Source organism: Ursus maritimus, unplaced genomic scaffold (assembly GCF_017311325.1).
Source record: "Ursus maritimus isolate PB19 unplaced genomic scaffold, ASM1731132v1 scaffold_14, whole genome shotgun sequence".
NCBI classification, from domain to species: domain Eukaryota; kingdom Metazoa; phylum Chordata; class Mammalia; order Carnivora; family Ursidae; genus Ursus; species Ursus maritimus.
In genome coordinates this window covers 3,685,476-3,699,213 of record NW_024423786.1, presented here as the reverse complement: position 1 = coordinate 3,699,213, position 13,738 = coordinate 3,685,476, and the positions used below count along the sequence as shown (strand labels likewise).

Sequence of the window (13,738 nt, the reverse complement as noted above, 5' to 3'; positions counted from 1 at the left end):
AGAGGCGCTGCTTGTGGGTGCATATGAGGGGGGCATGAGAAGGGCTCCCCAAGAGTGGTCTTGCCTGGATGATCCCCACCCCATCGTGAGGGAGGGGCAGCAGTCACCTTGGGTTTTGTGTGGGGTGAAGGCAGTGGATGATGGCTGGAAGAAGGTGGGACTGGATTCTAGGAGACCCTAAGTGCCAGGATAAGGAACTTGAAGTTGTCTTCTGGGTAGTGGGGAGCAAGGGAGGCATTGGAGGGGGAGCAGCACTGAGGCTGGCCTGGGGGGAGGTGGCTCTCAAGGAGCATGCCTGTATGCCACTGGTGGCTCAAGCCCTGGGTCATCTGTCCCCGCCTGCCTAGGGAGTCCCTTGGCTGTGGGTGGCCTCACGGGCCTACCCCTTCAGAGCCTGTGGGCTTTCCTCTAGTGATACTGCCCACACCTTCACTTCCATGGTGTCTGAGAGTCCCCCCGCCCCCAAGCTGCTCCTCACGGCCTTCACAACCCACCCTAAGCTCTGACGCAGGTCGTTCGTGCTCCCTTTTAATCCTGACCTTAGATTAAATTTGCATCATGGCCTGGGGGCGGTTGTGGGACCCCCCACCCCCCATCCCCGCCAGGGCTAGCACAGTGCTGGGCACAGGGGAGGTGCTCAAGGCGTGAGTACACGGGCGGTCCGCGCCGGGACGGGTCTGGCAGTCTCCCTGGAAGGACATGTGGCAGTATCATATCCCATACTCGGATGTGGGCACCACCCAGGGGAGTGCGGGTGATCTTGTTCCCTGGTGAGCCCACCCTGAGGACGCCCCCTCCGCTCAGCGCCTTTGCTGCTTGCCCAAACCCGGCCCCTCGCACACGACTCCGCAGCTGGCCATTTGCCGGGTGCCCCCACTTTCCTGGGGGGTGGGTGCCAGCCTCGGCAGAATTACTGGATGTCTCAAAGGGATGTGGCCTCTTGGCTGGGCTTGGAGCACGATGGTTTTCCTGGGACTTGGGTCCCCAGCATAACGCGTGCCCTGGGGTGACGCCAGGACCCGGGGTTTCTAGTGCTGCTCTTTCGGGGGGCAGCCCGCGGGCTGGCCCATTGCCTTGGATCTGATGGCACTGCCTTGCCCCTCCAGTACGACCCTCTCGTGCCCGTGTCGGCCTCCATAGAACTCATCCTGGTGGAGGACGTGAGGGTGAGCCCCGAGGAGGTGACCATCTACAACCACCCCAACGTACAGGTACGCTGTCCTTTCCCTGCCACCGTGCCGCCTGGGCCTGGCCCACGGGGGCCCCTCGCCGCTGACCCCTGGGCTGACCCTTCCTCGCAGGTGGAGCTGCACATCAGAGAAGGCTCTGGCTACTTCTTCCTCAACACCAGCACCACAGACATCATCAAGGTGGTCTACCAGGAGGCCAGGGGCATGGCCACGGTGAGTGCGGGCCCTGTCCCCACGCTCCTTGTAATTCCCCACTGGTGCCCTGGGGTTTAACAGAGTGGTTATTTCCAAAGTAGGCGCTTAGTCCTATCGGATGCAATCAGCAAGGTCGTCAGGGTCTGTGAATCATCGTTTGTGAAATGCCCGTCATTCGTGACTTTCGTCCACGTCTACAAACTAGCCGCACCATTAGTTACCTAGTGGTTTCCTGTCAGCCTTTTAATTAAAACGTGATTATATAAGTAGCACTAGAACAATGATAAGGAAGGTTGCTTTTGAAAGGTGTATCGGCTTTTTCTGTTTTCCCATATTCCTGTCTTGACCGTCTCCTGATTCTGGCAAATAGTGACTCCGCTGTGCCCGCGGCACAGAATTTAGCATTCTGCTTTTGTCGGGGGGTGCACCCTAAGTCTTCTCCCCTCGTGTTTCTGTGTAGGCTGGCTGAGTTTTTTTAAATATATTTTCTAAAGATTTATTTATGTGTTTCAGGGAGACAGAGAGAGAGAGTGGGGGGGTGGAGGGGCAGAGGGAGAGGGAGAGAGAATCCCAAGCAGACTCCATGCCGAGCTCGGAGCCTGACGTGGGGCCCGATCCCACGATCCCGAGATCAGAACCTGAGCTGAAACCAGGAGTCAGACGCCCAACCGACCGTGCCACCCAGGCGCCCCTGGGCTGGCTGATTATTTTTATGTCGTCATTTGCACTTAGCCATTCTCTCTTTGTAGAGCATTTCAGTTGTTTAAATCTTTTCATTTTTTGAAAATAGCCCTACAGCTGTAGCAAGGAGTAAAACCAAACAAACAGCAGTGTCCCGAATGTCTGCGCATCTGCGCCGTGGGTTAGTTTGTACTCATGCAAACTGAACTTTCTTCAAAACAAACTTACTGCGGAATGTGTTGGACCACTACCGTAAGTCATAAACGCAGGCAGCCAAGAACACACATGTGACACCCACGCAGAGTCGTTAAATTGCAGCTCTGCTCTTGCCTTTGGACTGCTCCAGAAGTCCATTTCTCTGTTCGCATTCACTGACCATCTTGACACAGGGGGTCACGAAGTTATTTGCCTCTGGAGTGGGACAGGTGGAGAGTAAACAAAGGCCACGAGCAGGGTTTCCAGAGATGAGGAACATACCTGGAGGTGCTGTGTTAACTGGTCCCTGATGCTTAGTTTCAGTGTCAGAGTGTAGTAGGGAGTGGTGGGGACTGTGGAAAAGTGGAAAGCAGAGACCGTTTCTAACGGACAGCCACTGTGTGCCTCTAGCTGCCTTTCGTTTTATTTTTATTTTTTAGATTTTTATTATTTCTTAAAAGATTTTATTTATTTATTTGAGAGAGAGAGAGAAAGAGAGCAGGCATGCACACAGGCAAGAGCTGGGGGAGGGGCAGAAGGAGAGGGAGAGAGTCTCTAGCAGACTCCATGCTCGGCGTGGAGCCCAACACAGGGTTCTGCCCACGGCCCCACGATCATGACCTGAGCCAAAACCAAGAGTCAGACGCTTAACAGACGGAGTCACCCAGGGACCCCACCTTTCGTTTTTGTTTTTTTATCTTTTTTAAGATTTTATTTATTTGTCAGAGAGAGAGAGCGCGCACACAAGCAGGGGGAACGGCAGGCAGACGGAGAAGCAGGCTCCCCCCTGAGCAAGGAGCCCGATGCAGGACATGATCCCAGGATCCCGGGATCATGACCTGAGTTGAAGGCAGACACTAAAGCTACTGAGCCACCCAGATGTCCTGACCTTTTGTTATTTTTAATACCAACTTTACTGTGGTATAACTCACATACTATACAATTCACCTATTTAAAATATACAAGTCAGGGGTGTTTCGTCCACCCATAGACACGTGAAGCCAGGACCACGGACAGTTCTGGAGCATTTTCATCACCTCAGAAAGAAACCTCATACACTCTAGCCATCTCCTCCCTGTTGTTACTCACACACATACTCAAAAGAGTATTGGATTTTGTCAGAAGCTTTTTCTATGTCTCTTGAAATAATGATGTAGTTTGTTTTTGTTTTTGTTTTTAAAGATTTTATTTATTTATTTGACAGAGACAGCCAGTGAGAGAAGGAACACAAGTGGGGGGAGTGGGAGAGGAAGAAGCAGGCTCCCAGCGGAGGAGCCTGATGTGGGGCTCGATCCCAGAACTCCGGGATCACGCCCTGAGCCGAAGGCAGACGCTTAACAACTGCGCTACCCAGGCGCCCCAATGATGTAGTTTTTGTTTTTATTCTACTGATACGATGTATTGCATTAATTGCCTTTCAGATGTTAAACCAACCTTGCATTTCTGGGCCAAATGCTACTTGATCATGATATATAATTCCTTTTATATGTAACTGGATTCTGTTTGTTAGTATTTTATTGAGTTTATGTTCATTGTCCTAGAGATGCTGGTCTGTGCTTTTCTCTCTTGTGGTTTCTTTGTCCTGTTTGGGTATCGAGGTAACATCAGCCTCACAGAATGACTTAGCAGTGTTCCTTCTTATGTTTGGAAGAGTTTGTGTAGAATTGGTAATAAGTACTCTTAAATGGTGGGTAGAATTAGCGAGTGAAGCCATCGGGACATGATCTTCTCTTCCTGGGCAGTTTTTGATTACTAATTCAGTCTCTTCGTATGTTACAGGTCTATTCACACTGTTCCTTTTTGAGACTGTTCTGGTAGGTTGGGTCTTTATAGGACCATTCAGGTTTTTGGTTTTTGGTTATTTGTTTTGTTTTCACCTTTTTTTACATCTCTCCAGTGATTGACCTTGGTCTTTCCCTGTGTGCCGGTTCAGTCCCTCGGTGAAGGGTGAGGAAGCATGTCATAATACTCCTGCTCTTCTCAGAGGCAGAGTCTCAAGTGGCAGAACCCCTTAGGTGTGTCTCTAAATCAGAGCAAGAAAACACTGTCTCTCAGCACCTGGGAACAAATGCGTGTCGTGAGAGGCAGGATGAGGGCTGCTAGAAGTCAGAGATCATAGGAAGCTGTCCCCAGAGCATTTTTGTTCCCTTTATAAAAGAAAGAATAATTCCCTGGCCATCCCTCCTGCCATGTAAATGAGAGTGCACTGTCACATCCTTCATATTAAAAGGAAAAGCTCAAATCGTAAATAATTCTGACTGCTGGAGATATGCCTTGCTTTGCTTTACTTCTGGAGATTAAAAAAGAACTCCTGTTATCAACAGGGCGCATGGGTGGTTCAGTCAGTTAAGCGTCTGCCTTATGGCTTGGATCGTGATCCCAGGCTCCTGGGATCAAGCCCCGTGTCAGGGTCCCTGCTCAGTGGAGGGTCTGCTTTTCCCTCTCCCTCTGCCCCTCCCTGCCGCTGGTGCTCTCTCTCTCATGCTCTCTCTCTGCCTCACATAAATGAATAAAATCTCCCCCCCCCCAAAAAAAGAACTCCCCTGTTATCAAGAAGAGGGAAGCTTCAAGTTCAGAAAAATGTGTACAGTGCCAGCAATACCTGGGGACACCTTTACTCACATTTACCTTACACCTTACATTTTGAGTAAGCCCGGAGGATGGACCTACGGCCAGAGAGAGAACTTTCCTCCAAGAACAAGAACTTCTAAGAGCCCGTGTTGGACTGGGCTGCCCCTGTAGTTAGTGAGTGCCCCGTCTCTGGAGGCAGCCAAACAGGAGCTGGGACACTTGTGTAAGACTCGAGAGTGGATTTCCACATCAGAGTCAAGTTTCCCCGGAAGACCTACGAGCCTGTTCAGTCCCACAATGCTGCAGTTCTCGGTTTACCCCTGTGCCATCCCCGTCAGCAGCAGACGCTAGGCTTCTCCAGTCAAGACAAGTACCGATGTCCCCGTTCTACAGATGGTCCCAGCAAGAGCCGCAGCAGATCTCTCTAGGTTGTGGGCTGGCCCTTGGTCGTGTGTCTCATCCGCCATGACTCTTGTGGAGTGGGACAGAGCGCCCAGTGCAGGCACACCCCCAGGGCAAGCCTAGCCCTGCGGGAAGCACCAGCAGCCTCCCATGTGGCAGGCCTCATAAGGTGTTCGGGAGGCACCTGGACCCCTGGGCTGTCTGCTCCCCATCGGCTTGGGCCTGTGCAGAGACCATTGTACCTCAGGTGGAGACTGGGTTCTCTTCCCTCTGCCTCTCCTGTAACCCGCCGGAGGAACTTTTCACGGAGCGTTGACAATTGGTGACAGATCCTAGCAGCTTCTCTGAGACAGTTGTTTCTGAAGGACGTTTACACATTTCTTTGGCATTTTCCAGCTGCTAATTAGCAACATTCTCATTTCCCTTAATCACAGAGACAAGAAAGCCCACAGCAGTTCTTCAATTAGCTCATAGAAAATGTTTCTTTCTTCCCTATTGATACACAGTCAGGAGGCAAGAATGGCTCCTGGGTGTGTTTCGGCTTCTGAGTGTCTCTAGAAGGGAGCTGTGGCGCTCTCACACCAGGGCCATTGTGGAGGCTCTTCTGCCCACACAATGCATGAAGGGCTGTGCGTGGCTGTGCGAAATTCTGCTCGTACACCCCCCCAAAGCTCTCTGCGAGGGGCCTTTGTTTCATTTTTGGCTGGCTTGACCCTAGGAGTGCTTACCTGATTTAAACTTAGGGTTTCTTAGGGTTTCTTTCTTCTCACCCGTTCTTTCCATTTCAAATCAAGTCCTCCATGCAGAACCCGTGTGACTAGAAGGGCGGGGGTAAAGGACCTACTGTGCGCCAAGCACGTCATCCCTTTAAGTAACGCATTCATTCTACAAAGACTGGGGGTCAGTGGTGAACAAAGCGCGAGCCCCGGTGTTCTCTCCATTCCTTGGGCCCGTGATGCATAGCCAAGTGTATTCGAGGAGCGCGTCAGGAAGGAAGATGAGGTGGGTAGCAGTGGCAGCTGCCGGCTTTAACTTGGGGGTGTCCTGCTTTTCCCCTGCAAATGACCTGAGGACAGACGTACCTGGATGGATTTTCATCCAGCAACCAAACCAGGGCTCTTCCCTGTGCCTGTGATTTCCCTGTGTTCATGGTCACCCCCTAGAGGTCTCAAGGACATCTTGTTGGGGGTATAGACCCCAACACTTGCACGGCACGTCCTGACCCCCCTTCCCCGTGCCATCGACAGGCACTCTATACTAGGAAACGGGAGCTGGTGGGTCCTATGGCGTTTGGAAGTATTTATCTATAAATGCCACCCATCAGGGGACAAGTCTGAAGCGTGTGGGGCCCGGGGAAGCGAGGAGCCAAGCCGGTGCGGCCGGAACCTTGGGGCTTGGCGGGCGCAAGCGGACCTCACGGCGTCAGCCCGCGCATGAGCGGAGCCTCCATCTGCTCCACTGCCAGGGTCTTAATGAGCAGTAATGCATTCATCGTCTCCGAAGAGATGACAGGGCTTCCCTCTGGGCTCAGTATGCACCGAAGTTCTCGGGTGGCACCTTCAACACTTAGAAATGAGAATTCACTCGGGCCTGGAGTTTCCCCTCCTCCTCTCCCGCATACACGTTCCCCCCGAATGTCCGTCAAGAAGCAAGTGGATCCGAGATGGCTGGAGAAGCAGACAGGCAGAGGCCAGAGTCAGCAGGGGGGCAGGTCCCCGCTCGGCCACCAGCCGCCTGGCAAATGCCCTCCCTTCCCCAAGAGCGGTTTGTCTCCCAGGGGGCCCGGCAAGCTCTCCCCCGAAGTCTTGTTGGGCAGGGGCGAGGGGAGCTGATGTGTGCTGGCAGGGGGGCAGGCCGGGTCACGCAGCCTCTCCACGGATGGCAGCTCGAGGCCGTCCTCTGCGTCTGTCATCCGGAAGGTGGCTGGACGTCCAGCCTCTGGGAAATCAAGTGGAAGACAAATTGATTTCCCCTCGCCATTTTATGTCTTTGTTTAAAATGTGCAAAATGGTCCTTTTGAAGGAGAGGGAAAAAAGAACAGGAAAAAGCCCTCCATGCATTCCCCTGCGTGGGTCTGTCAGCCGCCAGTGCAACGTGTGATTTCTCGGTGCTGTGAAGGACACGCAGGTCCTGACAGCGGTTACTTCTGCAGGAGCATTAGATTGGAGCCTTGAATTAGGTTTTCAAAGAAAGCTCTCATTTCTCTCTCTCGATTTTTTTAATGAGTTTCCATTGAGGGAAAACGAATAAGCCAGGGTGAATCATCCTGGCAAAGCTGGAGGCCTGGTGCTTCCCAGACCCCACTCTGCAGCCCGGATTTCATACCAGACTTGGGTGGTGATGGCTCAAGTTGCCCAGGCATCACTTTGGAATACAACCGTGATTTCCGCTCTGGGATCTTTGTTAATCGACTTTAAGTCATGGTGTGGAATAACTTGAGCACGCCTCATCTGTGTTGGTGTGCCCTTGAGCTCAATGATACTGGCAGTTTCCAGCTTGGCCAAGCTTGCTAATGCTCTGTGCCCCCAACTAACCGTGGGCTTGGGCCTCTGCCTCAGCTCTGGCCTTTTCCTGCCCTGACCTCCTCCCCTGCTCACGGTTCCATTTTGGTTACTGGGGGCATCCCGCTCTGGGAAGTGGCAGAGTGTGGTAGAAGAAGCCCTGAACTGGGAGCTTGGGTACCTGGGTTTCTTCCCCAGTGCTGCCCCTTCAAGGCTGGTTCCCAGCCTGTGTGGGCCTCAGTTTCCCCATATGTGCATTGAAGGAGTTGGACCACAATCGGCACTTCCCAAAGAGACGAGGGTGTGTGGGTTTGCGACTCCCCCCTCCCCCCAGAATTTCTAGGTCTTCACAAAGCTAAAATTAAAGCTAAGCAAGCAGGCTGGGGTACCAGGTTTCTTTGCCATAACTACAGTGACCTAGAGCTGTGACCTGGATCTTGGTCTGATCAATATATGTTTAGTGAGGGGTGAGCCTGTGCCAGACGCTAGGCCCAGCCCTGAGGCTATAGCCGGTGAGAAGACAGCCTGGGGGCGGACGGACACTAGGCTATGGTCTCTGTCACTGCCTAATTACAAGCAGTAAAGCCACACCAGGAGAAGTGAGCAAAGATAGCGAAGAAGCCTTAGCTGTCTAATTCGGGAAGACTTTCCTAGGACGGATGCTTAAGCAAAAGCCTGAAGAAGGACCCGGAGTCAGCAGGTGAAGACAGGGTGCGGGGAAAAAGCCCCAGATTGTTAAGATGGGCTGTGTGGCCTGAGGCAGGCAGGCTCTAGCTGGCTTTGGGGAACAGAGCAGAACGGTGGCTGGAGCCTGACTGCAATGAGGGAGCATGGTTTGCAGTAACGTTAGAGCCATGGGCAAGGGCCAGCTCGTGCCAGGATCTTCTAGGACATGTGAAGGGTTTGGACTCACTCTCTGGGCTGCCTTTGCAGGATTTTAACCTGGATATGATGTGATCACATTTGGCTGTCTCCTCAAGGTCAGAAACCTGCTTTCTTTCCCCCCCACAGGTTCTTAATATTGACCTTCTAGCTTTGCAAATACTGAATCACTATAAACCGCCCCTTCCTGCCCCCTGCCAAATGTCTCTACCACCACAAACTCTAGCCAGCAAAGCCAGGGCCTGACAGAGATGGGAAGCAGCCCTCTGGACTCAGCCACCAGCTCCATGGTTTACCCCCCAGCTGCCCAGCCCCCAGACCATCCAGTTGAGATACATGCCTAAGCAATACAACACATCACTACGAGTGTGCGTGCGGTGTGAGACAGTGATTGTGGTGCGGTTCCTCTGGGGAAAGATGCTTCTGAATGTGGGGTCACCGAAGCAGATGGGGAAAGAAGGAGGTTTAAAATGGGGGTGGGGAGTCTTTGCAGCAAAGACTGGAACACAGTAGCTCGGGTGTGTCCATCCACTCAGAGTGTTCACGAGGTCTCTACTTCAAACACGGCCAAGGCAGAGAAGAATGTTGGGATGAATGAGACTCACAGGGCTAATACTTGAGACCATGCTGGCCTCTGTGGTCTGTATACAGGTTCTGAGATACTAGGGGGCCAGAGGACGGCTCCTGAGTGAGGGTTTCATTCAGAAAGCTGCTATGTCGTGTATGGCACTCTTCTATTACTGGAGCTGCAGGGGCAGGTGGCCTGCACGGGAGACATGAAGTCCTGAGTTTGAGTCCTCGTGTGTGTCCCATGGCCACTGACTGCTCTGCTTGGAGCAACTTCCATTTTCTCCGTCTCGTAAATTGTACCAAGTTGAAGTAAATGCTCTCCAAGATCCATCCCGGTTCTACCATGTTACGTGTCAAGCCCTCTCCCTGGCTGGCACTGGGGGCTCAAAACACAGAGTAGACAGGGCAATATCTGGGTTAGGATTTTCCTTGTCTGCTGCTTGAGCCCTGGCCTGGAGGCCTCCTGGAGATGGGAGATCCCTCCGTGAGGGATGGGCTGATGCCACGAGCAGCTGCAGGACTGAGCATCCCTTCCAACATTGCAGGTGCACCCTTTGCTCCCGGGCATGTCGACCATCATGATCCATGACCTGTGCCTGGCCTTCCCGGCCCCAGCAAAAGCTGACGTGTACGTCTCGGACATTCAGGAGCTCTACGTCCGCGTGGTTGATAAGGTCAGTGGCAGCTTCCTGATAGGGCCCCTCACTGCTGGTTCACGGAGACGAGGAGAGTGGCGAGGCTCTGAGAGTAGTTTTCCTCATGCCTTTGCTCTTTCTCCTGGCTTCTGAGTCCCCGTACCCACCTCCTGGGCTGCTTCGAGCTTCTAGTGCTGTCTCGCCTCTGTCCCTCCTTCTGCACGCTGTGGAGCAACCTCTGTGGTCCGATTTTTATGCCAGTTGACATCAGGAGAGTTCATCTGTAAGTCGTGCCCGAAGTTGTCTCCTCCTTCGCCCCGACTTGGGACTTCCTGTCCTCTAGCGGGCGTAGGTACGAAGCAAGGCGCACACCTTGCCGACGGTGAATTTTCTCTCCAGTATGTGGGTTTTGGATTCTTGGAATCCAAGCGGCAAATGAGTAAAATGCATGACTGCCAAGTGCTTTTGGAAAAGGAATACGTCATAGATCTAGGCTTTTCTTTAACACAAATAGGGACTTTTTATTGCTCCAAATACCTGAAGGAGCTGCAGCTAGGCTCACAGAGGGTTGCTGTCAGGTTCCTAGTTTCCTGACTGGAGAGAGTAGGAATTAAAAGGGGAACGTTTGAGCAGCTTAGGGCACTCGAAAAGCCAGTATTCTCTTACACAGCCTCCGATATTCCTTCTGTGGTCCTAGTTCCCCATCAGACTTCTGTTTCTTGACTAAGCATCTCCGACACTTCCTATCCTGAGGGTCTTGCTGCCAGGTGTGAGCCATTTGGTCAATGAGCACTTACTGAACTCCTCCTGTATGCCATCCTGGCTGCGTCTTGTCACTCTAACTAGATTCTTAGTTCTTTAAGAGTGGGGAGTGTAATTTATGCATCTGAGTATTCCCAAAGCCCCTTGTATACAGGAAGCACTATATTGATTTTTGTTTGTCGATTGGCTGATTGTCTGGAGCTCAACCTGGGTCTGTGGGTTTGAGGTTAGCAGCGCTTTGGCAGAAAGCCTTGGAGGGCCACCGGTGTTAGAACTAGTCGCTCAAAGGCTACCTGAGTCTGTACCCCACGATGCAGGTGGAGATTGGGAAGACGGTCAAGGCATATGTCCGCGTGCTGGACTTTCACAAGAAGCCCTTCCTGGCCAAATACTTCGCCTTCATGGACCTGAAGCTCCGAGCGGCTTCTCAGATCATCACATTGGTGTGAGTCCTCCCAGGGGTCCAAGGAAGCCGTCTCAGAGACGGCACTGGCAGGTTCAGGGGAGAAGTCCCAGCCCTTCCCTCTGTTCCAGGGCCCTCGACGAAGCTCTTGACGACTACACCGCCACATTCCGCGTGCATGGTGTGGCCATTGGCCAGACCAGTCTCACGGCGACGGTGACTGACAAAGCTGGACAGCGAATCAGCTCGGCCCCACAGCAGATTGAGGTAAAGCTGTGCCTCCTCCCACCGTGTGGGATCCATCCAGCCCTGGCTGCCTGCATGCGTGGAGTGGGAAGTGTGTCGTTTTGGCGGTGGGCTAGGAGTTCTAGGGGTTGTCCAGGAAGCTGCCGTGGAGAAACCGTATGAAAATCTCTGCCCTGCGATGTTCTCTGATTCAAAGGGAGCCCTCACCTGTCCCCGGGGAGGCAGCACCAGAGGGAGGGCCCTGAGGTACTTTAATCTCCCTCTGGGAGGGATGTGGCTCAGAGACGGGGAGAGCCACTTGTCACATGGCCGAAAGTGCCAGAAAGGAGCGGCTGGGCGGAAGCTGCAGGCAGGAAGCTCATCCTGGCAGTCGGCCCAAACCGGGCTCCGAGGCAGGGGGCTGCTGTCGTGGCAGCTCCCGGAGCAAGCAGGGAGCTCCAAGGTCCCCTGGGGTCATCTCCGTGTGTGACTTGGGAGTATCTTGTGGCATTAGGTTTTCACAGGAGCCTCCCAGTCCCCAGGGGCCAAGGCAGCCATGGCCCCAAATTCACGTCCAGGTTTCTCCTTCAGCGGCAGCACCAAACTGCTCGCCTTCCTGCCAGCCTCCTCCGCGGGTCTCGTCCACACGGGGGCTGGCAGACTTCGTATTAAACTGTTCCAGAGCCGGTGCTTGTGGTTTGTGCCTCTGGATGGAAGGGCTCCTTTCTTCTGGCGAAGAAGAATTCATTTCTGCCTATAAATAGCACAGCCCTACAGAGACTAATCCTTACGCACGAAGCAGCCCCTTGGCCGACTGGCGTATGCGCTCACCGTCCGGGTTCTTCCTGTGCTCCTGCTAGGCGGGGACTGGGAGGGAGGCAGGAGGATGACGTTGGGCCTTCCGTGCTGCAGAGACGAGGGCGTCCTTGTCCCTGCCCCCCCCAAACCCCTCTTTCTCCATCTGACGAGTTTTGAGGGCACTGAAGAAGAGAACTATTCTCAGGCAATTTATCAGTAGAAATTGGAGATACGCGGGGAAAGGGAGAAGAATCCTGAAGGCAGTGGAATGTGCACTTTGACGTGCATCAGAATCCCCCGGAGGACTTGTTAAAAAAGATTTCAGGACCCCCCCCCCATTCAGATTCCATAGATTGGGGTGGGCTGGAGAATGTGTGCTTCTGATGGTTCTCGGGCGACACTGACACTGCTGATTGGGACCACGCGGAGAGGACCGTGCTGGAAGGGGGGGGTTTACGTGAAGATTTGTTGATTTTTGTGGGGCTTCAGGTCTGGTGAAATGAAGCATGGTTTCAAACAGCAGAACGTGCCCCAGGAACCGCAGATCCTTAGGCCCCTGGGGGGCTGAGATCCTGGAGAGGGGCGCTCGGGCTCCTCCCAAGCCGGCCAGGACCCCAGCCCCTCCCCAGTCCTCTCTCACAGAGGAGGGAAGTCCAGGCGCCACGTGACCCCTCCCTGAAAACATTCAGGGGGATTCTGCCCGGCCGCGTGAGCTCGGAACACACTGGCCCCCTTCTCTCTTGTGTTTCCACACGCAGGTCTTTCCCCCATTTAGGTTGATACCCAGGAAGGTGACGCTGGTCATCGGGGCCATGATGCAGGTAGGAGCCAAAGGCCACATGCTTGCCCAGCCCACCCATGGCCCCTGCCTGGGTTCAGGCATGTGCTCACCCCCACCCTGGGTGTCAAGAGGCTAAGATGGAGAGCTTGGGGGTGTTGGCGCCCTCGCCTCTGAGGATGAGACACGGGGGCTGACTGGGCACCGCTGTTTCTCCCCTCTCCAGATCACCTCGGAGGGCGGCCCGCAGCCCCAGTCCAATATCCTCTTCTCCATCAGCAACGAGAGCGTTGCCGTGGTGAACAGCGCGGGGCTGGTGCGGGGGCTGGCGGTCGGCAACGGCACGGTGTCTGGGGTCGTGCAGGCTGTGGACGCTGAGACTGGCAAGCTCGTCATTGTATCTCAGGTAATGCGTGTGGGCTCCACTGGGCACTCTACACCCACGTCCTTTAGTTCCCTCGGCGCCCCCTGCCCCCGGGCATTTGCTGCTACCCTGCTTCCCGATGACGGGCCTAAGGAAGAGCTAGTGGCCGGAGGCTTGGGGACGTGCAGACGGAAGAGAAGGGGTACGGCTGCCTCCGACATGCTTTGTGGATTGCAGTATGAGTTTTCAGGGGTGTGTGTAGCTCGGCTGCTGTAAGCGTGGACAGCTGGACGCCAGTAGGATTTCAGACCCAGACTTGTATTTCCAGGAAAAAAGGACAACCTGAATCATGTGCTAATCGCTCTTGCTCTGCTGGAGGTTAAGTTACTCCCCAGACCTCTTGGCTGGACTCGGGGACATTTGCGAAGTGCTTTTCTGGATCAGTAGAGATGTTGGAAGGGTCAGTTAGGGGAGTCCCCCCTGCAGGAGGGTCTTCCTGCCCCACATCGGCGGCCCTGACTCCAGGCGGGGGAAAGTTGGTCTCTTTTGTTTGTTTGTATGTTTGTGTAAATTGGCTTCACATTCA

General features: G+C 53.8%; 1 protein-coding gene across 1 annotated transcript in view; it reads left to right on the top strand.

The window, feature by feature from the left end:
- The window catches only part of NUP210 (nucleoporin 210), a 103,018-nt gene that overhangs the window by 63,453 nt on the left and 25,827 nt on the right, over positions 1 to 13,738 (top strand). The window contains exons 19-25 of the mRNA XM_040628401.1: positions 1,107 to 1,211; positions 1,302 to 1,403; positions 9,733 to 9,861; positions 10,902 to 11,029; positions 11,119 to 11,254; positions 12,769 to 12,831; positions 13,015 to 13,194. Coding sequence (XP_040484335.1) covers positions 1,107 to 1,211; positions 1,302 to 1,403; positions 9,733 to 9,861; positions 10,902 to 11,029; positions 11,119 to 11,254; positions 12,769 to 12,831; positions 13,015 to 13,194 — 843 coding nt within the window. The remainder of the gene's footprint in view (positions 1 to 1,106; positions 1,212 to 1,301; positions 1,404 to 9,732; positions 9,862 to 10,901; positions 11,030 to 11,118; positions 11,255 to 12,768; positions 12,832 to 13,014; positions 13,195 to 13,738) is intronic.